This window comes from Lates calcarifer, linkage group LG15 (genome assembly GCF_001640805.2).
Source record: "Lates calcarifer isolate ASB-BC8 linkage group LG15, TLL_Latcal_v3, whole genome shotgun sequence".
NCBI classification, from domain to species: domain Eukaryota; kingdom Metazoa; phylum Chordata; class Actinopteri; family Centropomidae; genus Lates; species Lates calcarifer.
In genome coordinates this window covers 22,782,477-22,810,142 of record NC_066847.1, presented here as the reverse complement: position 1 = coordinate 22,810,142, position 27,666 = coordinate 22,782,477, and the positions used below count along the sequence as shown (strand labels likewise).

The following is a 27,666-nucleotide window of genomic DNA, read 5'->3' as shown; positions in this document are numbered from 1 at the left end:
GCCTCACCCAAAAGACTCACTTTCCCTTGCAGCTTTGCGGGTCCCCCCTCCCATCTCGCGCCTTCCCTCTTGTCTCTCCTCGAACTACTAGCTGTCGGTGTGTGTTGTTGTTGAAGCAATGATGGCGGCAGCGGGATGCGGATCAGCAACCGCGGCTGCCGTAGGAGGCCAAGGTGGAACCGCTACGGCCAGAGGTCGTTTCCCCGGTCGGCCTTGGTCGTCACGCAGTCGTTTGCGCTCTGAGAAGCGATGGCAACTCGGACGATCGGGCTTAGAAGCTGATGATGTGACTAACGGAGGGCCAAGGCCCGCAAACCTGGTTCTGTCGTTAAACGAAGACCAGTCTCACTTGCGCTTGCTTGGGATAGAGGCGAGCCACAAGATCCTTGGCCAGGCTGGATACAGCTCTAGTGGGAGTGAAGAGGTGAGGTCCCAAACCGACCCAGGAGTTAGTATCTTTATTTCATCTTCTCACATTTTGTGTGATCGTTAAATGTGCAAGAATGAGTGCTGTCCGCAGCAGTGTGACTGTTTAGTGCCATGGAGAAATGTCAACATCCCTTTGCTAGGCTAACGTTAACTTTAGCTTCAAGCTTGGTGGGCTAACGTTACATGCTAACCTGTCTGTTAGCACAGAGCAGCTTTCCATGACATTTAATGTGCAGTCGCAACACCAAATACCATTTCAGCAAAGCATCATAGTACGTTTAACTTACATTAGTACTGTTTTCTTCACTGCTCTCACTGAGGTTAAAAATATTAGATGGTGAAAATACGAGGGGTAGATATTTTTTAAAAAGGCAGTTAGTGAGTACGCCAATTTGTAAACAGGGACCGTAATTATTTCATCTATGGCCCGCTCGTTATCGGGCCACAGTAGTAGCTAGCTAATAGTAGCGAACACAAAGAACGGGAAGGCTAGCGCTTCAGTATCCTGCACAGCGGCTAAATGCTAGCGATTCTGTCTTAATACGCTGCCCAGATGCGGACAGAGTTGTTTGCTTAGCTAGTTTAAATAAGACAGAATAAACTACTACATGTATGTGTAATGTAACTACGATATAAACTCTCAGATGACTACGTCTTAATTTTTGCTAGGTATCTTTTCTGCAGACAGAATTGAGTTTAAATGTTTTCGAGAGAAGAGAATGGCTAACTGCTAGCTAATGTTACCATACACGACAGGTTTAAATGGTGGTGCAGGAGTGTGCCAAAGCCAGTTGCACCCTTGTTGTTAGAACAAGAAAGCTCATTCTCATACACATGTAGTCGGTAACGTCTGATTGATACGAGTGTGGAGCTGTTTGGGGGGTTATAGGTCATAACTGCAAGCATGAGGAACATGTACAGTACTAGGCGCGTTTGGAAAGTACAGACCCACCTCTCGCTGCAGTTTTTGTCAGCGCTGTAGGGGCTCGTCCCGGTTACCCAATGTGATTGATACAAAGGTTGTAGAGTACTGATTTTACGTGAGGTGGTAAATAATCCAGATTACATGCAGCTGCATCATGAAAAGTTGACGAAGATCCCCGCCTCCATATAGCAAAATACATTTTTGCATATAGCAAAATACATTTTTGCTATATGGGTTGCTAGCTTAATTTTTTATGTATTGCAAGTGAGATTGGATGAATGAATATAGTTGGTTTGAATGTGGAACAACAGTTGTTTTTTTTCTGTCATTAATATCATTGCTCTAAAGTCTAAGCAACTAATGTGTTGTATTTTTCCTGTTTTTTTATAATAATAATAATAATAATAATTGTTATTATTATTATTATTATTGATATTAGACAAGCCATTGGTCCAGTACGCTAAGAGAAATATACATTCTTTTGTATGGTGTGTTGATAAACTGCTGGGCATGAATCCATGAATCCATTCTTCATAATGAACATTTAGAGAAATGTTCTTCCATCTGTCTAACTTAACTTGGTCTGTACGGTGGATATAATTAATACCATGCTCTGGAATTCAAAATGAATGCTATGAACTAAAAATTTAAGTTATTGTTTTTGCTGATGTTTTGGAAGCCTGCAGCAGAATTGTTTTAAGTTGCTTCAAGTGTTAATTGCCTGTTTTTATTTTTCTAGGGAGATGACTTCAGAGGATTTGAAGCTGAGAGAAAAGGCTCCAAAGGGCCTGCATGGTCCCGACAAAACCCTTCCAAAGGTAACAATCACTGCACATGTGACATATTTAGTGTAATTTAACAACACACAAGTTAAAGTTTGAATTAAACATGCAACACAACTTAAAGGAGGCTTGTTTCCTGTTCTAATGTTGAATTCAGTGGAGGAGCTATGGACTTTGTAATATTAAATGTCTCTTTGTTTTGTAGGTGATGCCGTCAACACAAAATCAAAACGACAAAGCGAGAAGCTACCACTTAAAACGCCAGCAGTGGAGGCAGCTATTACCCCACCTGATCCTGTAAAAGATGTAAAATCATTAGAGGAAGTTCACAGCTTATCTCCTGAGGCAGAGCCTGCAAAGGATTGCAGGAAAGGTTTGAAAGGAAAAAACACTATGGATCGACAGTCCACCAAAAGCGGAGCCTCATCAGCAGCACCGAGGATTACTATAAAGTTGGTGGCCAAAAAGAAAATGAAAACTGTAAAGGAGCCTCATAAAAAATCTGTGAAGAAGCTGAAGATAAAAGGAATTCAGGATCAATCTAAAACCAAGGACATTCAGGGTGACCAGATTTCAAGTGCTCATGTCAAATTAAAAACTGAACCACATGAAGATAAACATGGCACAGAGGATAAAGGAGGGGGGACTGTACCTGCAAGGAGGCGTGGGAGATCTGCTTCAAAGACAACAGAGCCTGTCTGCCAGACTAGCGCCAAAGTTGCGGTTGATGACCAAAAATCAAAAGAGAAAAAATCAGCCGACCAACTTGACACTGTAAAGGAGAGTGGGACTGAAGAGCCAAAAACAAATGCAAAGAAATTAAAGCATAAGGAGATTGCAACAGAGCAAAGTTCTGAAGGTAGTCAACTTGTGATCCGTAGGAGCAACAGAGTCACTAACCCAGTGTCTAAAAAAGTCCCAGACAGTCCAGCTGAACCAGAGAGCCTGAGTAAAAGTGATGATGTTCTGGCAGAATCAAAATCAGAGATTTCTGGAACGTCAGAGGTCAAACCATTGGCGAGAGGTGACAGACGAAGGCAAAGCAGAAGGCTGAATAAGGATACGAAAAGCGTGCCAGAAAACCATGGTCCATCACCCACAGAGACTGACAGTTTAGCTGTACAGCCCAGTGACAGTTTGCCTTCGAAAAACGAGGAAATTAAGGTCCCAAGTTTAAAGTTGTTTCGGATCAGAAACCCAAAATATGATGCACAGGCCAGTGGGAAGAATTCAACTCGAAAGAAAAAACGGAGAAAATTTGTCTGGACTTTAACTTTGGTGAAGGGAGGAAGTCAGACGCGGGGTGCTGAAAACACTGTCAAAGTAGCAGAGAATACTGTGAGTGAAGTGGACCAGTCCATTGTTTGTGACACAAGTGTCAACAAGAGTTTGAATGGCATGGATAAAAAATCAAAACTGGATAACTCAGCCCCACAAGAGAGCAAAAGCACGGACAGTAACGAGTGTTCCCAAAACAAGGCTGACGTGTCATTTGAGGAAAAGTCCACTTTAGAGGTGGAAGTTGAAGTGGAACACGTCACTGAGGCACCTTCTCCAGAAATCAGTAAAACAGATAGTGGGAAAGTTGTCCCACCTCTTCAGATTAAAAAGGTCTCCTCTCCTGGTAAACATAAAAGCTCAAAGCCATCCTTTTTAATTCAGCAAGTTAGTCCTGTGCCTGAACATAAAGAGGATGGACTGAAAGATCTAAGTGAAGTTAATGAGGATAAATCGTCATGTGTGGATGCTGAGGTCACACCAACTAGGAGACTAAGGAGGAGGACGTCAAGCCTTGATTCACCCCAAACAAAGCCTGTCACTCAAAAGCCAGTGACCACGCCGAAACGGAGACTTAGAACAAGTCCACAGGATGAAGACACTCCGCAGGTTCTCACTGAAGATTCTTCTCAGGTTTCAACTGAAGACTCCAGCTCACATGTTCTTCCTGAAAACTCTTGTCAGGTTTTGGCAGAGGAGCCCTCACAGGTGACAAGTATAAACTCCACTGAAGAACCTGATAAGGATTCTTCAAAGATCGCTGATGATTCCCCACAGGTGCCAGTTGAAATTTCTCCACATGAGGTGGAGAATGAGGTAGAACCACAGATAAAAGAGCCCAAACCATTGCCTGTGCCTTCCAAGCCTAGAAGATGTAGGAATAATAAATTGGGGAAAAAGAAGTCTGTTCAGAAGAAGAAGGCTGTTGTCTTCCCTGAAACCACTGTCAACACAGAGTTGGCTACAGATGAAGCTACTAACACAGAGTCTGAGCTAAAGGAAGATACTCAGCCTTTGGTAACAGAGGTAACTCAGCCAGAAACAAAAGATTGCACCCAGCCAGAGGCAAAACAGGACACTGTGTTAGTAGAAGAGGAGCAGATACAGCCACCAGTAAAAGAGGAAACAGACATTCAGTTGATAGATAGTCAACAGCCTTTGGTGTCAGAAAGTCAAGCAAGCGATCCAAAAACAATGTGCCTACAAAAGAAATCTTCCAAAAAAATAAAAAAGAGACGTAAAAGCTTGATTGGGCAGCGTCAGAAACACAGGCACAGGAGCAGAGATGGGAAGTTTGCTCCACTTAAATTATCTGAAAGTCAGAACATTGTTGAAGAGGATAGTGACATTTCTACCCCACTGGCAGCTACCACAACAGCACCAAGCTCCAAGCTTATTGGAGTACATAAAAAGTACAAAAACAGACAGTCGGGCCTTCAGTTTTTCGGGTCTAAAAGGCCAAAACCACAATCTAAAATCATTTCTAAGCTGATAGAAATAGAGCTTGAAAAAGATGGTTTGAAGCAGGAAGAAACAGACACATTAGTTGATGGGGGACAGCCAGATGTTGTAGACACCCAGCCTGGTAAATCAAAGTTTGTTAAAAACATCAAGCACTTCATCATGCCTGTCGTAAGTGCCAGATCCTCACGAGTGATCAAGACTCCGCAAAGGTTCATGGATGATGCTGGAATGTCCGTATTGCCTCGAAGAAACTCTCCGAAGAAGGGTGTGCAGCTGGGCTTGCAAATTCGTCCAGCAAAGAGGCGAGATGATGGGACAGGCAGAGCAATATCCCCTATCCTGCCAGTGGACGAGGAGGACATATTGAGTGAAGCTCAACTGGATGTCGATCTGTTTTCAGCTCAGGACCTAGATGACGACATTGATATAGCTGACAGCCTATTTTCTGAGAGAAAAACTGGCAAGAGTGAAAAGCAGAGGTCTCTTTTAAAGAACTCTAGTTTCAAGTGGCATATGCCAGAAGAGTCTAGCGAGGAAGTGTATACACTGGACAAAACTCCAGAGCGCAAATGTGAGGATCTGTTTTTATCTACACCAGTTGATAAGCCCACAGAACTATCTACTGACCTCCTGGATTCTCAGAAAAAGAAATGCTCCCCTAAGTTTAATAAACAAACAGCTCACCTCAAGATTTATCAAAGGCTAAAGAAGATGCACACGGTACTTCCCAAAAGCAAAAACATGACAGAGATGGATGGCATGAGTAAACCTCCCCCGCCCCCTGTTGATTTAGCAGAAGGACTTGATGACGAGGCCATGAGCATTAGCCTTAGGCAGCGGAGTACGAATGTGGAGAAGGACAAGTCTAAGCTCAAGATTGAAGACCTTGATTCTCCTGGAGTGGTGAGAAAAGTTTCTGTGTGTGTTAGGACTATGAACTCCAAGTCCCTTGCATTTCAGCAGGGTAAAGAGGAGGATTTAGTGGTGAAAGACACCGCCCCTGTTCGCTCAGGTAAGCAAAATGATTAAAAGCGTAAGATTATTAATTGCAAAGCAAACATGGCGAGACCTCATAATGGACCAGATACTGACATATATTATTTCATGTCCACAGGAGAGCTGCAGTCAGAACAGAACTCGGGCACAGGTGAAGGCGATTACCTTGGATCTGTGGAGAAGGGAGCTTCACAAAGAGCACGTCTCACTGGTGCAAATAAAAGAATGTTCAATCTGCTCAGGAAAGCCAAGGTCCAGCTCATTAAAATTGACCAGCAGAAACAGCTTAAGTCATCTGGGGTAAGGTCATGATCAGCACAAGCACATTTTCAGTCATTTAAGTCCTATGTAATAGAGCCTGTTACAGAACCTGTTACAGAAGAGGAAAACCTCATATAGAAACAAGTTGATGATACAAGGTGATTTTTTTAGTTTTCTGAGGCTTGTATTGATAATTTCTTTTGACCGTTAACCCTGCAGCTCTTATCTGGTCCGAGTGGCACCAGGTCTCGAGATGTGACCTCTAAGAGACAAAGGAGGAAGCAGAGGGTGCAGCCTGACGCTGATGTTCCAGTCAAGACAGAGCCACCTCAAGGACAAGTAAGTGGACAAATCAGTAGGCCCAAGGGGGAGAAATCGATCTGACTAAAAATCTTGTTTCTGACTAAGGTTTCACCGATGTGTACTTTTGCTTATTTAACCTACTGCTATGTAGGTAGAGAAAACATTTTCTATTTTTAGTGCACAGTGAGCCCCATGTCTCTTCACATCAGTGATTGTTCTTTAACCCCCACCCCCCCACTCCAGCAGCCGCAGCTCATCTCCCCACTGTGCCAGGAGTTCCGTAGAGCAGGAGGTCCACGAATCAAACATGTGTGTCGTGCAGCATCTGTGGTGCTGGGGCAGCCTCGAGCCTTGGTACCAGATGACATTCCCAGACTTAGCGCCTTGCCTCTGCATGAAAGAAGTGGCATTTCCCCGTCAGCCGAAACTAAAGGTAGATGTGACCTCACTGACAGACTAATCTTGATTTGCTGATTAAATTTCTTTTGACTTGAATGTGATGACTTGATGGCAGCATCAGTAGTGGCTATATTAGATTCAGCTTCTCAATCCGGACAGAGAATGGAGCAGGTTTTGATTAAGTTAGATTTCTATGATGAAAATGTTTCATATTTAAGTAGAGGAATGCATGGAGCTGGAATAATTTATTATCAGTGCATCTGTGTAGTGTATGAATCATTACATATCTACTATTACGCTGTTTGACACATTTATTTGTAAAATAAAAAAACAAATGCACTGCACCATAAACTGAGTTGTACTTCAAAGATTTATTGATAATTGATTTAAAACACCCATTACTCCAACTTAAAGTTGGTGAGTCATTTTTCAAACCAAAATTAATGCCCCCAAATAATCTGTCATTGAGAATGCATTTTGAAAAATTATGAACTACTTAAAAAAAACAAAATTTAACAACACGTGACTGGTATTTGTTTCCCATTGTTATTGTCTGTCATTTGTTGTTGCAGATGTTGGGTCTCCCTCAGAATCAGACAGTCCTGGGCTGTCAGATCCAAAGGTCACCAAGGCCAAAAAGCCGTCTAATTTCGTGAAACGGAAAGGGCTCGGGCCGTTCGGGTACCGATCTCGGAGGTGTGGGGTATGCAAAGGATGCAACCATGAGGACGACTGTGGCAAGTGCATGAACTGCCTTGACAAACCCAAGTTTGGTGGTCCCAATACCAAACGGCAGTGTTGTGTGTAAGTTGACTTATACTTCATTATCAGTTGTAGCAGAGCATGGTGTTCAAAAATAAATAATTCAGTTTTTTTTTTTTTTTTTTACCACAAGGTACAAGAGATGTGATCAAATTGAAGAGAGGAAAGCACGCAGACTAAGTGGAAGAACAGCACCCAAAGGTAGTTCTTCATTTGAGCCTGGAACCTTCATGGTGCTGTTATACTTACATAACATTCAGTGCCAGCTACATGCTTCTCCTTTCTTTTAAGGCGCCTCCAAGCGACGGCGATCCTCGCTCAGCGGGGGTCATTCAAGTAATGACGAAGGGAACGAGGGTGCTGCAGACTCACCATCTGGTCTCCAGGGTGATGGCCACAGTCCGTCAGTGAGGAAACAGCCAAAGCGCGTTGTAAAACCCCGTGTCTACTTTGACCTGGTGGATTATGACTCAGATCTCGATGACAAAGCTGTCTCAAGCTCTGCTTCGCCAGCCAGGAGAAGGGTTGCTGGCCACCGTTTCAATCAAGGTAATTAACATTCAGAATCCAGTCGAGACAGATGCTTTATTTATGTGCTACTTGTATTGCATATAAAAAGTACCTGTTACATAAACATAAACTGTGGAAATGTTTTGCTAGTAAGAGTACAAAGCCTTGTGATGTGCTCTTTAATAGTGTTTTTCCCTGTCCTTCAAAGATTTTGTGTCACTGGATGGATTCCTTGGAGACATTTCAGATGACGAAGTCAGACATCGAAAGTCCAGCTCACATCGTGTACCACCTGGTCGACGTAAACCTGAGAAGGTGGGTAATTCTGAGTTAGATGGTTGGCCTACACAGCTTGCATTTGTGGAAGCTTTGTGTGTGAGTTGAGCTGACAACACAATAAGTGTCAAGTCGACCCGCTGAAGGGTGGCAAACAAGGCAGTGCTAAAATGTTGAAATGGGTCAGCTGGCCAGCATTGGCAAACTTGTGTTGATCGATCCTAATTAGGAGCATATTGTCACAAACCTGCCAGTTTTCTCTGACAACATGCCACATGCAGTTTTGTTTGTATATTGCCAGCAATTTGGTGTGATGAAGCTGAGAACCCCCCTCATTCTTTCTTGTTCCTTTTTCTTAAATCCAGGCCATGCTGTCTCTTTCTCTAGCTTCTTTTCTGCAGTTGTATTTTTCCAGAAGAAAGTCTGCACTGCCACTAGCCATGAGTTCTAGCCACTCCTCAACTAAGGCATATAATACTGTGGTGCCTTCCACATAATTTCAATTTAAGTACAACAGATATGCACAGTTGTTTTGGCCTCAGTAGCATCATTTGGACTAGGCCACATTAATTTCCACTTAGAGCATTAGCCAGGCTCAAACTTGATCTATTATTGTGTATTAAGGAGTTGAGGTGTAGCTACGGGGACACCCTACCTGTGCCGTAGACTAAGCCATAACTGACTTGTACCTCCTCACAAATGTAACTACACATAAGCAGTTACAGAGATACCACATGGGGGACCGCAAGAAATGTAAATGGTCAGCAAATGCTGCTTGTGAATATATACTGCCGAATGCTGACCTTACAACACATCTTGATATTGTGGCATAACCATTCACGTTCTTACTTACATTCTGCTGATGTGTCACATGTCATGTCTAACCCTAACCCTAACCCTAACCCTAATCGAATATGTAGTTAAAAGCAAGTGTATCAGCATTTTAAGGTCTATTGCGGTCCACATTTAAGTTATGGTTGTCTTTCAGGGTCAAACATCTCAGGGTCCATTGGAACAGACTCCTCCCAGTGTCCTGGCAGCTTTGGCCCATGGATTTGAGCAGAGAGATGTTGAGTCTTCTAAACCTACTCACAAAATCAGGGTTGACTTCAAGGTAGATCACTCCTTAAAGTATATTACAAATGTTGTAATATAAACAAAATTCTTATTATGTGCTACCCATTTTGTCCACTAGATGGCGCTGTTTACCACAGCATGAAGTAAAAAAAAATATATGTATGAACAGCAGCCTTTTCTCAGCTGCTATTATGTTGTCATTGTGTTGTGTCTCATTTTGTGTTGTGTCTCATTTTCAGGAGGACTGTACTTTGGAGAATGTCTGGAACATGGGCGGTTTAAGTATACTGACCTCTGCACCACTGATGCCACCCTATGTCTGCTTCCTTTGTGCCAGTAAAGGGCAACACGAGGTAAATGTGCAACACATCCTGCTCTGTGTTAATTGAAACTGTTGTTCTGTTACTTTGCCATTCCCGCCACCTTAGATTTATCGACATTAGCCACATGTAACAAAATATCATGCAGGTTAAAACATTTTTAAATCAAAGGGTTTTTTGTGAATACCTTTTTGCAGATGCTGTATTGCCAAGCATGCTGTGAGCCCTTCCACCAGTTTTGCCTTGATCCAGCAGAGCGCCCCTCTGAGGAGAATAAGGAAAACTGGTGCTGTCGTCGCTGCAAGTTCTGCCATGTGTGTGGCAGGAAAAACAAGCAGTCAAAGGTAGGAACTGCCAATTTGGCTCATTCTGCTGTATTTTACTTGTCAGTATTACTGTAGTTCAGTCAGTAAACGTGAACATTTTCATGTCTACCTCAGCCTTTGCTGGAGTGTGAACGATGCCAGAACTGTTATCATGTGTCCTGTCTGGGACCTAACTATCCAAAACAAAACAAGAAGAGGAAAGCTTGGGTATGTTTCTTTTTTTTAAAAAGTAATGTATGTTTACTGTAAGCATTCTGAGGTGGGAATACATTGATTGCCAGTCCTAATATGATGGTTTTCGTGCAGGTTTGTATGACATGCATCAGGTGTAAAAGCTGTGGTGTCACACCGGGTAAGAGTTGGGATGCCGACTGGAACCACGACAAAGGCCTCTGTCCAGACTGTTCAAAACTCTATGAACAGGGTGAGGGGAGAATTCAACCTTGATAGTACATTAGTTAATTTGCATCATCTTCCTAAATTACCTATCAATGTTGATCTCTTATCTTATCCCTTACAAGGTAACTACTGTCCAATCTGCTTCAAGTGCTATGAGGACAATGACTACGACAGTCAGATGATGCAGTGTGGCACCTGTAACCACTGGGTACATGCCAAGTGTGAGGATCTAACAGGTAATTTTTATTATCATCTTTTCAAGGATGAATATACACTAATTGATAGCATCATAGCTGTTTGCTTATTAACACTGCAACTGTTTCCAGTGGATAATAACTTAAAACAAAATATAAAGGACATTGTAATAATGAAGAACATATTGAGCAGGAATCTCCTCTTATTTGTACTTGTTATAAACTATTAATGGCTGGGCATACATTCAAAACTGACTTCACAGTAGATGCATGTGGTCCAGCAATAGCATTTTCTATTGTGGATTCCTGTCTGGTTTAGAATGTAGAAAAACGCTCTGGGTATGAGAGCAAATTTTGGTTAAAGATGCGTCTCTCTACATCTTCACCACTAAACTGCTGTGTCCTGTAAAATAATTTCAGATGAGTTGTATGAGATCCTGTCCAGCCTGCCAGAGAGTGTGGTGTATTCGTGTCGGCCGTGCAGTGTGACTCAGCCCAGTGCCTGGAGAGAGCTGCTCTACATAGAGCTCAGGGCTGGGGTGGAGAAGGTGCTAGCTTGCTTGCTTTCCTCCACCCTCACCCAGCACCTCGTTACCTGCTCACAGGTAAGAGACTCAGCTTTCAAATGTACCATGCAATAAATAAGGCCATTACATGGTGTAATTATGTTAGAGTGCTCAGGAAAATTAGCTTGTACCTTAAATACAGCCTGTTAAATATGCTTTGTTTTCTGCTGCAGTGTGAAAAGTTGGTTGATCCTGACAGTGGAATAGAAGGACAGCCAGCCTGTGACCTCCGAGCTGTAGGCAAGAAATTTGATAAGGGCCTTTATACAACATTGGTGAGTACACAGATATTTACATGTACATGACACGACTAGGGTGAACATTTGGCAAGGTATTCGATTTATTTAATTGATGATGGGACCTTTGTTCGGCTTTGGGAATCAAACCTGACCCTGAGCTGACTCTTTTCCTATTGAACAGGCAAGGTAACATTACTGCAAAGCCTGTGAAATTTATTTTGATACTGTGGTTTTAGCTGGGTAATGCTTTCTAGCGTTAGCTTGCCCGCTAATGTGGCCAGTTCGGTAGCCAACTACTGTGTTGAGCATTTAACGTCTGCTAATTTATCCAAACTCCTGCGTCTAATCTGGCTGGTAAATCAACAAGCTTGCCATTTAATAATTACTTTATTTGCTAACAAACCAATGCTGGATCCCTGCAGTGTAGCTGTGTTACAGCTACCTGGCTAACTGTTGCTTGTTTGCCTGGTAACATTATCGCCATGGTTGGACTGCGACTCATGCATCCTCAGCACAACAACTCAGTGAGGGCTGATAAAAAGACAGGGACGGTAAGAACTTCATATAGATATTTGTGCCCGCAACTTAACGGCCACAGGTGTCAGTGATAACAAGGGTTTTTGGATTTTTCCATACAGAACTTTTAAATGCAAGCAACAATCAGGAAACGAATAGAGTATAAATTTAGGTTGGTGGTCTCATGTTGTCTGCTAGGAATGTCTCTAAAAGTGTCTCTGCATGGAAGTGTTGTCCTGCAACGAACAACACCTGTTCAGTGGTGAGTAACAAAAATATAAAGCTAATGTATACTAAAAAATGTTTTGTTTTTTATAGAAAATGTTCCATGAAGATGTGGTTCAGGTGGTGCGAAAGAGGCTTGAGCAAGAAGAGGATCTTCCAGAGGAGCAGAGACCCACTGCCCTGGCACGCTCTTACTACTTAAAGGTGGTGTATGATCACAAAAACCTCCAGGACATGACCGTTCTTTCAGTAATCAATATTTATTAGTATGTGAAGGATGTGAAGGACTCCTTATATTACTGAGATTACTAGAAATCTCTTTCAAATGTTTTTTTTTTCTCTTTTGCTAATGGGATTATGAAAAACTTCAAAGTGAAGTGTGTTAGAATATGTAATTGACTGATGTGATTTTTTTCTGTAGCTCCTCGAGGAGGTATTTAATTGGTTCAACAGCCAAGACCCAAAGGTGTGGAACCCTTGTACCAAAGACTTGCCTATGTGAGTAATGGTTGCCATTTCCTGGTTTGCACACGTGTACTTTCATTGGAAAGCTACACTTTGCACACATACCAAAAATATTAATACATATATACATTTTTGAGCACTCAATATGTTTTAAAAGTACTATGTGGAGATAGTCCTACATTGTAATAATGTATTCAGCATACTGCATGCTCTGTCATATACAAATGTGAAAGTTACTTGCACTGTACTGTTTTACTATGGCGTTAAAATAAATATTTGTAAGCTTTTTAACTCATTAATTCTTTCTTCAATAGGGGGATGCTGCCCAATGCTGTTCTTCCTCCAACAACAGAGCATGTTTATGCTCAGTGGCAGGAAAGAGAGGAGCTCTCATCCAGGGCTCCACTGGGGCTCCTGCAGGAGGACAATGGGCAAAGCTTAGATGTTAAGGAAGAGGAGGCAGTTTCTCCGTTGTCTGGGGAGCCAACAAGCTCGAACCACTTCAAAACCAGCAGGGCTGTCAGGCTCAAATTCAAAGGTAATGCTGAGAGATGATCTTGAAATTGCTTTTTCTTTTTCATTTATTTCAATTCTTGTACAATGTTTGGTCCTTTACCTTCTTACTTTTGCACATTTACACAGGGAAAAGGGGCCGGCTTTCAAAAGCTGATCTAGACACTGGATGGTCTAAAGACGACGAGAGACAGTGCTCTTTGTGCCAAAAATATGGAGATCTCAAACCTAATGTAAGTAATGCACTAAACATGGAAATGAACAATAGATCATAGTACATTGTCATTTTAGCAAATTGCTTGTAAATGTTAGACATCTTTGCTTATTTTCACAGCTTCACATTTTCTTTTGTGTTGTTCCACAGGAAGCAGGCAGATTGCTGTATTTGGGCCAGAACGAGTGGGCACACGTCAACTGTTGTCTGTGGTCAGCTGAGGTGTTTGAAGAGGACAATGGCTCTCTATTACATGTACACAGTGCTGTCACAAGGGGGCGCTTGATGGTTGGTTGTTAATCCACACTAAATAAAGATCTACTTGTCAGTTTAATAATGTGTATTAATTTACAATATCACTAGAAATCTGAGTTTTATTACCTTTAAACTTGTAAATGGAGCCGATTTTGATATTTTAAATTTCAACAAAGTCTAATGACAACACATCAGACAGGCTCTACTACTTCTTTGCTGTTACTTTATCACTTAAAGTCAAACATGACATTTCATCTTTAACCCCCATCTACCCAACCCCCTCTTAGCGATGTGAACGCTGCAACCAGACTGGTGCCACAGTGGGCTGCTGTCTGACATCTTGTCAAAGCAACTATCACTTCATGTGTGCCCGCTCCCGTCAGTGTGTGTTCCAGGACGATAAGAAAGTCTATTGCTACAAACACAGGCATCTCATCAGCGGCAGGGTAAATTCTACTCTTCTAACTGGTCTCTTGTCGAATGTTGTTAGAGTTTCACAGGTTTTCAGTTTGATTGTGAGTTGTAATATCACATCTTGTTCCTTGTTGTACAGATGATCACTGGTCAAGAATTTGAGGTGAACCGCAGGGTGTATGTGGATTTTGAGGGGATCAGCCTCCGCAGAAAGTTCTTGACAGGACTGGAACCAGAACTGATCAACGTGATGATTGGTAAGCACCTTTCGTTTAATTGGTTGCCTCTTTCATTCCTAGCTATTTACTAATATGAAGTTATGTTAAACTCATAACTGGTATCCATATTCTCACTACACAGGTTCCTTGCAGATAGAAAGACTAGGTGTGCTGTCCGAACTTTCAGCTATCAAAGGAAAACTGTGTCCTGTGGGCTTTCAGTATGTTGTGTTTTATCATTTCACACTTTATAAAAGGAATACAAAATATATATATTTAAAGCATTCAATGGAAAACACTTTTAAATCTTTCCTAAGGTGTTCTCGTTGGTACTGGAGCACAGTTAATCCATTGCGCCGGTGCAAGTATACATGTACAGTCCGGGAGGTCCGGCCCATTGTCCCTGAGAAGCCTGTTGAGGAGATGCCTGACCAAGGAGACAATCACACAATTGCTCACAGCCCCTGTCCACTGCCAGGTGCGTGTTTTCCTTTTGAAAAAAACAAGTACATCAGGAAGCAATTTACTGTACATTGATAGGTAAAGATATTTATAATTTGTTCATGACTATATTTATGCATTTTCAGAATCTGAAGCCCAAGAGACTGATATGACAGAATCCCAACCCCCAACAGAGGAAAGCTTTGTCCCTGGACCTCCCCCCAAGTCAGATCATGGTGCAAGGCCAAAGATTCCCAGCTATCCACAGACTAGGAGACCAGCTGGAGGAATGTCCCGGCCTCTGCCATCCCCAGGTAAAATATGAATTCATTAAATATTTTGGTAAGAATATTTTATCAAGCAAAACATTTAAAAGCATTCATGTCTCAAACTGATAATTCATTCTGTTTTCCTCTTAGGAGTAGCCCAGTTGAAACCCCACCACATATTAACCATAAGTGATCTGGAGGAGACTCGAAGGGCTCGTCGCCACAGCCCGCACTCACAGACAACAGGCCTTCGCAGTCACATGTCCCCCCCTCCTCTAGGCCCTCTGACTGGACCAATCACCCTTCGTGCTGGAAAATCTTCCCTTCCCACTTCTCCGCTGTTCCCACTTACCACAGACAACCTGCTTAGTTCACCATCATCCCGCCCAGTTGGAGGTAGAAGTGCTTCCTCAGTCCGATGCCCTGGAAATACAATGACCCACTGTACCTCATCTTTCTTTCCTCAGTCTCCCTGGCAGGACAGTGCAGGAAGCTTTCCTTCTCCAAGTCTGTCTTTCACTTCATCCATACATTTACCCAGATCTCGATTATCATTTGATCTGAACCAGTCAGACTCAGTCGAGGTGCCGCACAACTTCTTAGCTTCACCAGAGCCAGAAGATGTCTCTCCAGCAAATGGTACTTCACCACAGGGAGATTTAGACCATCAGAAGGATGAAGAGGAATTCCCCTACAGTTCATTCCACAAGGATCCCAGCATGAGTTTGGGCCAAGAGATGAGGACAGAACTGGAGATTGAAGAGACACTCCTGAATGAGGGTGTAGCAATGAACTGTGGGGGGCAGATTGTGGTGGAAGGTGATGATCAGGAGGAGTTTTGGGCAAGAGCTCAAGACGTACACAAGAGGAAGACCCTTGTTGCCAACCTGCCGCGATCTGCAGCCTCAGCCAGGGACGACTCAGGAAACACCTCTTCTGATGATGATATGGAGCACTATTTCGACTTCTCACGGACAATAGTCAGTCGTCCCGGATCAAAAGATCGCCCCAAGTCTCCCTCCTCCCCTTCCTCCCGGCCTATGGCTCAACTAGATGGCGTTGACGACGGCACAGAAAGTGATGCAAGTGTGGCGACCAACGATGATGCTCAGAAAGTTGATGGTTCCACTCAAGCCCGGATACAAGCCAAAAACTTGAATAATAAAAATGTTCCTGAATCGGAAACCACAAACTGCACAGGGACTGTTCAGAGTCTGTTCCCCGAAGCATCATCCAATGATAAGCGCACAGATTCTTCCATCGCAATTGCCAGCAGAAGTCAGACAGATGGTTCACTTCAAGTTCCACCAAAATCCTATAACGTCAGTCAGTCCAATGAGGACAGCGTGGGATTTGTTTCTCCACAAATTTCCACAAACTCTTTACTCAAAGAGCAAAGCTCTGACACTCCTTTAGCAAAGCAGGAGACTGTGCTTCCTACTCCAGTTCATGATGCTCTGCCTAACTTACTCACAAAGATGCCTGAAACCTCATATTCACAGGGGTTATTCCAGGGTTCCAGTTTAGGGTTTGCCCCTGAAACACCTCTTGTTCTTGAGAGTTGTGACACTAGTCAACATTTAACTGAGGTTGTTCCTTTGCTTGAACAGTCTGAAGCTTGTAAACCCCTGAACTCAGAGCCTCACAACAGCCACTTTGTATCATCAGCTGAGGGGTCTACTGTGTTAATGAACCACTCAACAGCTAATACAGTGGAACCCTCACTAGCAGATGCTGCTGATAGTAATCAGGGCGCCTTGCTCGATCTTCTTCAGCCCTCCCCTTTAATGTCTACAGATGTGCAGAACCCCTCACAAGGCCTTGTAGACTCCCTGCAGATGTATTCCTGCTTATCAGGTTTCAGTCAGCCTCCTCTAACAAGCATTACACTTCAGCCAGTAACACCCTCACAAGAGTCAACAGCCTTTCCATCCGTGGAGCCTCTGTCTACTAAACTAACCACCCTCACTCCCGTTGGAGACGTGACACAGACACTGCTGAATGTTGCCCCTCAGAATGATCCAGTGTTATCAGCCACATCAGGCACCTGTCCCCCTACAGGAACTTGTGGTACTGTCTCTGTCCCTATCTACTCCACACAAACACAGCAGTTGGGTTCTACAGCTGTCACCATTGTTTCGTCTTCTGCGTCAATACCGTCTCTCTCTGGGCTAGCGACAACTGCTCCAGCAGCTATCCAAACTACTTCGGCCCCTGTCATCTTAAATGGTTACACCTCTTCATCTGTGCAGAAGGAGGCAACATCTGGTCACACTATCTCCATCAATTTTTCTACACCCAGGCCAGCTTTAGAACCTCAACAGCCGGTGGTACCCCAGGCATTACCGGGTCATGCCATTCTTACTGTGAAAGAGGTGGGCGGCCCAAATGTGGATCCTACACCACATGTCCTGCTGGTGAACCGCCTTGGGCAGATCTTTGTAAAGAATCCAGAGAGCAACACTTTCCAGCTGCCCAGTCCCAACTCCCCTTCCTATAACTGTGTCACTCAGATTGCAAGCTTGTTGCAGAGCAACGCCCTGTCTGCCACACTAGCAGCAGCTGGAAATATGACGGCTCCATCCCCCGGGGCCAACGTGGCAACAGTAGTTCCCCCGTCAGTCACACCTGCCATTCAGAACCCAACCACAATTACGCAGCTGCTCACTCAGAACAGCAATGGTGCAGTGGCATCAGTTAATGTGAAGAAGCCAAGGAAGAATACAAAAGCATCTAAAGATGAAAGTGTCCCAGAATTCAAAAAACCAAAGAAGAAGAAGGAGTCCAATGCATCCAGAAAATCCAAGTCATCCAAGGCACCAGGGCAGCCTGCTCCGTTAACTGAGAATCCTCCCATGACACCTGCTGAAAGTGCCCAAGCTATTATCAATCAAGCAATGGCGAGTAACTACACCCCCAAGTGGAGTGGGCTTCGAACACTAAGCCCCTCCTCACTGGTTTTGCCACCTGGCCTGTTAATAGAACCGGAGCCTCTGGTGTCGCCTCGCTCTCCATCACCAACGCCAGCACCAGCTCCAGCTCCTGCACCCCGCCCACGCACCCACGTCCGCATGAAAAGAGTGTCTTCGCTCTCAGACCGCATTGTCACAAAGAAGTCCAAAGTGGACTTCCTGCCACCAGAACCCATCAGTGAGAGTGAGGAGCGGCGCAGACCTGCCTTCCCGAGCATCTCCAGCAGGGCTTCAGGAGTCCGCATCAAGACCCCAACAGTGAAAGGAGTGCTGAACCTGGACGAGTTAAAGGAGGAGCATATAAGTGATTCTGATAGCACAGGGTAAGATTTGCTTAATTGAGTAGGGATACAACTAATCATTATTTTCAACACCATTTATACTGCTGATTATTTTCTTCATTGATATTTTAGTCTACAAAAGGTCTTGCTCAGGTCGTCTGACCAACAATCCAAAACCCAAAGACATTTCATTTAATTTCATAAATGACAAAGAAAAGCAAAATCCTTGCATGTGAGAGGCTCTAATCTTAAATATTCATTGTAACCTGCTGTTTTGAAATGGTATGAACACAAGAAATGGAAAAAAAAGTGGTCAGTTTTAAAGTACATGACATTAACAGTGACTGTCAGTAATTTCAGTACCTCATGTCATAGACTGACACCTTTTTGCATTTGGTAGACCAATACAGCATCAGAGTTTCCATTGTGGGCTCTGGAAACAGTATAGTTCATAGGTGAACAGTTTTATACCCAGTACATTTTGTTACTAATGGAAAGTGTTCCGTTCGGCTAAATGTCAGATAAGATGAGATAAACATTATTTTTAAAAAAACTACTTTTACTTTTATCATTCTCAGGTCAGAGCCTTGGGATTACATGTCTCGGGGTGAACAAGGCAAGCAACATGCTTGGGAACCAGTTGGACACAGCACCCTAACTGACTGGAGGAAATACTCTGGTAATTTAATGATTTCTGTGAATTGAAAAATAATGAGTTCAAGAACCTCTGCCACGTACGGTATGATGCCAACTGATGGATGGTGCTCTTCTGTGCTCTTTAACTTAGCCCAAAATGTCAAGTCAAGTTTTATTTATATCGTCCAATACCACAAATTTTGCCTCAGAGGGTGTAAGAAACCCCTTACTTTAGACCCTTGAATAAGAGAAGGACTAACTCCTTCCAAAAAATTCAAGAAACCTCCGAAAGAATAACAGAGGAGGGATCCCTCTTCCAGAACGAACAGACATGCAATCAATAATGTGTGTACTGAATAGAGCAACATAGTAGATTTACAGAATGGACGACAAAGGATGACAACATGATATAATGTATACATTAATAATGTAGGAGGATGCCCAGCAACTTCCATTTGTCACCAACAGATAAAACCTGAGCTACACAACCTCCTCTCCACCATGAGAGGAATAGGAAGAATACTGTGTGAAAGACTGACTGTATAAACTCTGTTTCTTTAGGTGCTGCTTCTACTTCAGATGATGAATCACCACCATCTGACGAGGACGAGGAATGTTCAACTAATAGAGACCAGCCACGCTTACGATTTGAGATAACCAGTGATGACGGTTTCAGTGTAGAGGCAGACAGTATCGAGGGTATGGCTGATATTTTAAAATTTTAGATTTGGAAATTTCCCTCGAAGCCCAGAGTTAACTAGCAAAATAATAAAATGAGTTTCTTCATATGGTATTTCTATAGCCGTTTATGATCATTGTAATCATTTAACTCAATTTATTCCCAACTGTCCTTTCAGTGGCTTGGAAAGCAGTGATAGACGGGGTGCAGGAAGCGCGCGCTATTGCTAGGCTGAGACCTCTTTCCTTTCAAAGGATCACTGGTGCCCGTATGCTGGGTCTGGTCCACGATGCAGTTGTGTTCTTGCTGGAGCAACTTCAGGGAGCTCACCGCTGTCAACGCCATACTTTCCGTTTCTTCAAACTGTTCAGCCAAGAGGACGACCTGCCTGTCAATCCCAGTGGCTGTGCCCGCTCTGAGCTCTATCTTAGGTATTTTTACCAAGTGCCATTGGTGTGTACTGTGACAAAGTCGTGATATAAACACCAGTATGATTCCTTAATAAGCACACAGTTGGGATTCTATGATCAGTTCAGCTTGTTGATCTTGAGTCTTAATGGATTCTGTAATCTAGTCCTTTAAAAAAAATGGGGTGGTATATTAGCAAAACATAGCATTAAAAATAACATAAAATATGTGATATTTAACTAGTATTTTACTTTCTGTGTTTGACTGTGAATCAGTGTACTGCTTTACCAGTACTCATCCGTGCTTGACATTACTTTCTTTTTCTCTTTACAGGAAGTCCACATTTGATATATTTAACTTCCTGGCTTCTCAGCACAGGCAGCTTCCTGATATTGGGCCTTATGATGATGAGGAAGATGAGGTTCTTTTGAAGTCAACAAGGTCTGGTTTCATCAGTGTAGTTCTAGATTTTTGGCTGAATTAAAATGTGTTCTTAGTTTTAGTTTTTTGCAATTTTGTATTTAAACATGATATGGTAACCTATTAAGTAAAAAAATAAAAAAAATGCTTTGCACCACATCCAGTTATTTAGAATGTGCAGACAATTTGTTTTAGAAAAATGACAAAATGATCTTTTCTGTATGTTTTTGATGTATTAATCTAGTCTGCTCTTTGTTTTAGACGCGCTACCAGTTTGGAGTTGCCCATGGCCATGCGCTTCAGACATCTAGAACGAACATCCAAGGAGGCTGTAGGCGTCTACAGGTCAGAACTACACACACACACACACAAACAAACCAAGTAACAAAAAGACAAGAATGTTTGTCAGCAGTGTGTTTAGAAGGAAAGTTAACTGAACATTGTGTAGCAGCAGCTGTGGTTCTGTCTGAACCCACAGAGAGGTGAAAACTTTGTGGTCTGAGAAAATTTGAGTGCGGAGTTTTCATTTGAATCTGGATCTGCATCAAAGAAAACACTGCATAATGCTTAGGTCATCTGTACAAAACAAATGGTCCTCTCAAGTCCTTTTTAGGGAATATTAGAGCTTTATTGGTGGATGTATTGTGTCAAGTGTCAAGTGAGTCAGACCAATGAGTTATTGGTCTGACTGATGTAGCTGTGGCGCCATCATTAGCCACAACTATAAAACCAGTTTCCGGTTTTAACATTGTCTCAATACATGAGCTGCATTTGTTAACTGTAATGATGTAATGATGATATGTGCACTGACTAAAGTTCTTGTGAAGTTCATATCCAGACGTTGACTGCAGACTCTTATTACATATTTGACACATCTTAAACATGACTCCGGAAATGAGCTTTGACAGACCTTTGTGTTTCTGTTGTAGGTCTGCCATCCATGGACGTGGTCTTTTCTGCAAGAGGAATATTGAAGCAGGGGAGATGGTTATTGAATATGCAGGCATCGTCATTCGCTCAGTGCTCACTGACAAAAGGGAGAAGTACTACGATGGCAAGGTTCGTTGGTTTTCACTTCATCTTCTCAGTTTCATCTCTGTAGGTCAGCTATCCACAGTAATTTAAGGTTAAAGCTGAGACTGGTTCGAGGATTTCCACAAAGTTTCATGGTTTGTCCTTTGCAGGGTATTGGCTGTTACATGTTCCGCATTGATGACTTCGATGTGGTGGATGCAACCATGCACGGCAACGCGGCAAGGTTCATCAACCACTCCTGTGAGCCCAACTGCTACTCAAGAGTGATCAACGTGGAGGGCAGGAAGCATATTGTTATCTTTGCTTTGAGGAAGATCTACAGGGGGGAGGAGCTCACCTATGACTACAAGTTCCCCATTGAAGACGCCAGCAACAAACTAAACTGCAATTGTGGGGCCCGGCGATGTCGGCGTTTCCTCAATTGAGAGATCCCTTTGAATGAAAACTAGTAAGTTACTAGTTACTAAGTAAGCCTTAAAGTATGGGGGCACTGGATTGGGCTTGGGCAGGAGGGAGGGCAGTCCACACAGCAGGTGAATTAGCCACTATGAGACCAGTCAGTAACATGTGGCTAGTTAGAAATGACATGTGGACGTTTTATAGATTGGACAATAAGAATAAGAAAATTCATTAACTTTTGAAAAGTTTGTGTTCACAAGGTTCTTCTGCCTGTGAGGAGTTCAGATGTACAGCTGGCACAGCAAAATCACCACAGCAGTAAATATTGTGGAGGAAGAACGATGGGACATTTAAACCGGATATTTAAAAATGTGGGCGGCTCCTGGATCAATACGGACGACACCAACAGAATTTCTTTGATACACACACGTCAAGCCTTATCTGTTTGAATCATTGCTGAAAACCTATAGCTAGCATTTGAGGGACGACTTATACGTTTTGTTCATTACTAGGGGTGGGTGGGTGGGGGGTATGTCTGTCTATAGTACACTTGTAATCATGATTGCTCCATCCTCCAGTGATGGGAACATTTTAGCCCCATCTGTGCAGTGGTGAAGTCAGTTCTTGAGCCATACAGTCACCCAAACCTTGACCTTGATTTGTGCGTTTTATCTAACATTTAACACTTCACATTGTTTATATGTTTTTTTTTTCTTTTTAGGCTTTCTTCTTTTTTTCAAGAATAACAAAACAACCATGGTGCTAAGCTTTGAAAGGTCTTCAACATCTTTAGTTGGACTACGATGTCCTGCAAATCAGGAATTGTTTAGCTGTTTATTCACCCTGCTGAGATCACGTATCTTAAATTTATGCACTCAAGCAGTACTCTTATCATCATTGGACTATAGTGTCGGCTGGGTTTCACACTTAAGGTCTGCTGTTTTCCTCCTCTTTCTTTCTCTTCCTGTGTGGAGTTAGAAATAGATTATCACAACGTAACGGTTTCAGTCAGTAGTGTCATATTTATAAAGATGGAAACTTTTTTTTGTCTTGATGTACAGTGTATGTAGCAAACACTACCCAAGCCAAAAGTGAAGAGTTGTGGTGAATATCAGTTTTTTTAAAATATATTTTATTACTCTCATGGCAGATGCTCACTACCTATTGCAATAAGACTTTGCTGCCCTACAGTTGCACATAAATAACCATCAAACATACAAATTCTTTTCATTTTTGTGAAGCTACAGTTTAACTCTTAATCAGGGAGGGCACTGGTATAAGGCATCGCCACTGAGTGTGTGTGTGTGTGTGCATTCAGCTGCCGCATCAGGCTTGTTAAGAACACGGTGCACAGACTTTTTTAGATGTTGCGGTTGCAAACACACAAAAAAAAAAGTCAGATTGAAATGGAGCTGAGAGGATTCCCTCAGCACCTTAAAACCATGTTTAATGTTGTTCTTAGTCCACGTTCAGTGCTGTCATTGATGAGGCTAATTGAATTCACACACTGTTCAAATTGTATATTTATTCATGTTTTGATTTATATTTTTAAATGGTAAAAGGTTGTGCTTTGTATAAACGGTGGCGGTCTAGTGTATTAGGAGATCTCCCCCATTTGTATCCTTTTTTTCTGTGTTTACAAATGATGTCCTTTGTTTCACTAATTTACTTGAATTTTCTTTTGGGGCAGTTATGTCATGCATTTAAGCCTTTATGACAAAATGTTCTAAAGCAGGTATTTTTAAAGAACCATTTTTATTTGATTTTGTTGTAATGATAGATTACTGACGGTCTTAGAATCAGCCACAGGAGTAAAGTGAGCACTGTTTGCCTTCCCAAGCCCATGTTCATCTTTTTGTTTTTTGGGTTTTTTTTTTTTCTCACCCCTTTCTCTCCAAATGTATCAGAGCAAATTCCCGCCATGTTTTGTCGTGATCTTTAATCCCCTATCCTTCTTGCATGTCCAATCACTGGGATGGAGCCCAGATTAACATGTGTCAATCACCTAGCTGACAACAAGAGCAGAGTCACTCCCAACTCCTTGCAAGGATTCTACCTCAGCTGTTTAGACAGATGTTTGGGAATACTGATGCAAAAAGAGAGGATGATAATTTAAGAGTAGCTTGGTTTTAATGTCCTGCAGAGAGCGCGTGCGTGCGTGTCATTTTGTGTGTGTGTGTGTGTGTGTGTGTGTGTGTCTGCAATGAAGGATGCAAAGCACTAGTCAAAACCTGAAGTTATCATGACCATCTCTCCCAGAATCTGTTAAGAAAGCTGTATGTTATATATACACACATATATATAAATAAATAAATAAATCTATATATATATATATATATATATATAGTAGGGTTATTTTAAAGTAAGTGTAAAAGACATAAAAATGAGAAAATATGTGATCTTTAAATTTACGTCTTTGTTACCTTGTACAAATAAACCCTGAGTTTGTAAATATTTGTATACATATTTCTAAACCTGTTTAATTTTTCTATGCACTTTTTTTATTTATAACGTTATTTGCCTAATAAAGATGTTAAGATGTTTGAACAAACTCCATTTTTTTATTCTAAAAGAAGATGAGAGTAGAAAAAGGAATAAGCAGTCACTGGAATGTTACAGCTATTTTAATATTAACATCTGCTGATTAAGTATATATTTACTGCAGTATGTGATTATAAAGAAATGCAAAATGGGAATGATGCAATGGCTGCAATTCACAATCACATGCTCTTTGTTCATCTTAAAACTTCCAAAGCCACAGCAGACATACGGCTGTTGTGACATTCTGCATGTGGTCTTCATAACCATAAAAATTAGAATATTTTCTCTCCCTACTCATCTAATGAACAGTCTCCATTTGCATCAGTGCAGACCAGTTCAGTAAGCCTTCTTTCTGCTGTTCCTTTGAAGAGCTCTTTTTTTCATAAACATCTGCAGTGCTAATCAGTTAATGGCAAATATTTGTAGCCCAGATCTTGTGGTGGGGGACTGTTGCCAATCAGATAGCAAAGTAATGCTACACAGCTATCTCATTGAGTCTGAGCTTGGCCAGAACAGCAACAGCATCATTGCGCTCCATTTCTCTGAGTAGCTTGGCAAGGTGCCCAACAGTCCAGTCGGGGTGCCTGCTGGTGACCCCCTCCAGCACGGCTTTCAGAGGGCTCTTGCTGTCCTTCATAGAGTAGGTGTAATTGATCCAGGTGGAGGAGAAGGAACAGTGGGATGCCAGATGTCTGGTGCTCTTTACACCGTGGCTGTCCGGATCCAACAGGATCACCAACTCCTCCAGAATATCCAGGTTGTCCAGCACTGTCTGTAAAGGTGCTGATAGGACGTCAGGGCCTACGGAAGAAAGACGTAGGGTGTTCAAATGCATTATTTTGTCTCTTTTCATAAACTGCTGATCAGCAGCTGAGTCTGGACTGTGGTCTAGGCCAACTCAGTAAACGGTTGCTGTGTGTTTTGTTCAAGGACTGTCAGCAGAACAGGAAAAACTGCACATTTGGGTCTTATCAATGTCCCAGGAGAAAGAAAATTGCAATCAGAGGTCTACAGCTTTTTGTAATTTCCACTCACTGAGAATGTACCCCAGATCATTGTTGCAAGTGGGAGCAGGAAGGGGAGAGAATCCGTCATTGATGAATGACCTTCTTTTGTTATTCCTCGGTTGACCTGTGTTAAACCCATACGTGACAAGAGACACATGGTTGTGGTCAGTGCCACATGCCTATGGTATAATAACATTGCAAAATGGAGACATGTCTGCTTAGTAAAAAGGTCCAGCTTGAGTGCCTTTTTCTAATCTATGTTTTATCCACAGAAGACTCTCTTTACTTTTAAGCTCGTTTATCTCTGTCACAATCTTTACTTTCAAAATGCAAACCTCCTCTCCACTTCTTGTAGATTATGCAAGCAGATAACAAGGCGAGCATAATGGAAATTAAGATGGTTAGTGGTACTGCCCCTGCAAAAAGAGAGGAAAGGTAGAGGTTAAATTTAGACGGTGAGAAAATGTGTTCTTATCACGTAATCGAGTGCATGTTCAACTTACAGTGTGCACCGGTACCAGGATGTACTGGTGGATGCACCCAGGGGGTGGCTGATGTAGTTGCTGCATTAAGTGTTGAGCTGGGTCCTTGGTTTGTCTGGGTCTGAGATGACGTAAGTAATTGGACAGATTTTACATGGCTCACCGTCGTTGCCTTGCTGAAGAGAGTTGAAACGTGCTGAGGTGTTGACGGCTGAGAAAAGAGAGAAACAGAGGTGAAGTAAGCCAATCAACACTATGATTAATTACGATACGACGTTCAGGGTCAGCCCACTCACTGTGACAGGAACTTCAGTCGTCAGTTTCCTATAGAAAATCAGAGAGAGAGAGATAAACGACTGTAGACTTTTACAGTAAACGTTTTACTGTTTGAAACACAGAGCGATCTTTATTCGAAAACAATCATCACAGCTAGTTCCCGCAACAAAGCCCGTAAAGTTAAAAAAAACAACACACACACACACACACACACACACACACACACACACACACACACACACACACACACACACACACATATATATATATATATATATATATATATATATATATATTAAATGTGACCAGGTCCACTTCTATTTTATTTGACTGTTAGATTTGACTTCTTTATAGACTGGAGGTGTAACTCTCACGGTGTGCTGCTCTAATCTGCTGTCCCACAGCAGTTCTCTCTTTTTTTTTTTTTAACCAGAATAATGAAGGTGATTTCTATTTTACCTTGGTTCGTAGCACTGGGTGTCAGTAGTTGTGTTGCAGGGACTTAAAATGTCATATCCAGGCGGACATGAGGTACAAGGTTGACAAGTTGTCCAGCTGCCGTCATTGAACTTCTTGTCTTCGCACTTTTTATAACCGGGATAGTGAATCCCTCCGTCGTCACCATAGCCACAGTGAGGGGTAATTTCATATCCTATATTATTAGAAATAATATAATATAATATAATATAATATAATATAATATAATATAATATAATATAATATAATATAATATAATAACGACCTACCTGGCTTTACAGTACAAGGCACACATTTTGCAGTCGTCCCGTCCCAGCGGGTTGTCGAATTATCTTTGCATTTCTGAAACCTCCACATCTTCGCCAAACTGCGCTGTACTCTTCAGAAGTCAGTACCTATAATTTCACTATAGCGCCTCCCATCTTAGAAAACCCACGCCCTCCTACTGTCCCTATATAAACTCTTACCTCAAAAACCCTTTTCAGATCAACATTCAGATGAACATTCTTTTTATATTTGTATGTCTACATTTGAGACTTTTTCTATTAATTGTAGCTTATTTGTTGTGTTATGTCGTATGCCAGTCTCATAATAGATCCATGCATATCCTCCAATGCCTGAAAAATAAGATTTTCAAAATGAAAATAAAAATAAAAAACAATACAAAAGTCTGCAGATGATAAAGGAGCTTTATTATTAGAATGTGTACAAATAATAAAATTAATATTTTCTTTTTAGAATAGCATTTTAACACTAAACGAAAAAAGTGAAAAAAAAAAGAAGTAATATTTAGATCTTGACATTTTTATAGCAAGTCTAACCGTAGGTAAGAGAGCTCAAACCTTGGTAGCTAGCAAACATGAGCAAGCTAGCAAACCACAAAGCCAATACTAACTAAATAAATAAATGATATTTGACTCAAAAAGCTAAACATACTAAAATAGAGCAAATTAATGTTAGAATAAGCAACAAATATCAGGTTCTGTGGTCATGATGAGAAGGAGAGCTGCCATCATC

General features: G+C 42.0%; 2 protein-coding genes across 7 annotated transcripts; one reads left to right on the top strand and one right to left on the bottom strand.

The window, feature by feature from the left end:
• The first annotated feature begins 13 nt into the window (after nucleotides 1–13).
• kmt2bb (lysine (K)-specific methyltransferase 2Bb) lies at nucleotides 14–24,926 on the top strand. Of its 5 annotated transcripts, none has more exons than XM_018687643.2 (37): nucleotides 15–448; nucleotides 2,094–2,172; nucleotides 2,342–5,890; nucleotides 5,993–6,174; nucleotides 6,355–6,474; nucleotides 6,682–6,871; nucleotides 7,410–7,641; nucleotides 7,733–7,800; nucleotides 7,891–8,148; nucleotides 8,318–8,424; nucleotides 9,374–9,499; nucleotides 9,702–9,815; nucleotides 9,980–10,126; nucleotides 10,223–10,315; nucleotides 10,415–10,532; nucleotides 10,630–10,743; nucleotides 11,122–11,306; nucleotides 11,441–11,542; nucleotides 12,341–12,451; nucleotides 12,669–12,745; nucleotides 13,027–13,250; nucleotides 13,355–13,458; nucleotides 13,590–13,727; nucleotides 13,982–14,140; nucleotides 14,248–14,365; nucleotides 14,469–14,547; nucleotides 14,644–14,804; nucleotides 14,914–15,081; nucleotides 15,187–18,331; nucleotides 18,868–18,968; nucleotides 19,487–19,624; nucleotides 19,783–20,035; nucleotides 20,346–20,453; nucleotides 20,694–20,777; nucleotides 21,362–21,491; nucleotides 21,617–21,915; nucleotides 22,588–24,926. In XM_018687643.2, the coding sequence occupies exons 1-36, from the start codon at nucleotides 119–121 to the stop codon at nucleotides 21,890–21,892; spliced, it is 11,688 nt and encodes a 3,895-aa protein (XP_018543159.1). In that variant the 5' UTR covers nucleotides 15–118; the 3' UTR covers nucleotides 21,893–21,915; nucleotides 22,588–24,926. The 5 variants fall into 5 exon arrangements, with proteins under 5 accessions (XP_018543167.1, XP_018543159.1, XP_018543151.1 ...); XM_018687635.2 differs by having other exon boundaries at nucleotides 22,127–24,926; XM_018687651.2 differs by having other exon boundaries at nucleotides 14–448; nucleotides 6,685–6,871; nucleotides 21,617–24,926.
• Nucleotides 24,473–27,058, bottom strand: igflr1 (IGF-like family receptor 1). 2 transcript variants are annotated; one of them, XM_051075877.1, is made up of 7 exons: nucleotides 26,919–27,058; nucleotides 26,632–26,824; nucleotides 26,193–26,220; nucleotides 25,918–26,107; nucleotides 25,735–25,830; nucleotides 25,443–25,538; nucleotides 24,473–25,208 (listed from the first exon to the last, which is right to left on the bottom strand). In XM_051075877.1, exons 1-7 carry the CDS (start codon nucleotides 27,004–27,006, stop codon nucleotides 24,883–24,885), a joined length of 1,017 nt encoding a protein of 338 aa, XP_050931834.1. In that variant the 5' UTR covers nucleotides 27,007–27,058; the 3' UTR covers nucleotides 24,473–24,882. The 2 variants fall into 2 exon arrangements, with proteins under 2 accessions (XP_050931834.1, XP_018543187.1); XM_018687671.2 differs by having other exon boundaries at nucleotides 25,750–25,830.
• Between the last annotated feature and the right edge of the window lie 608 nt (nucleotides 27,059–27,666).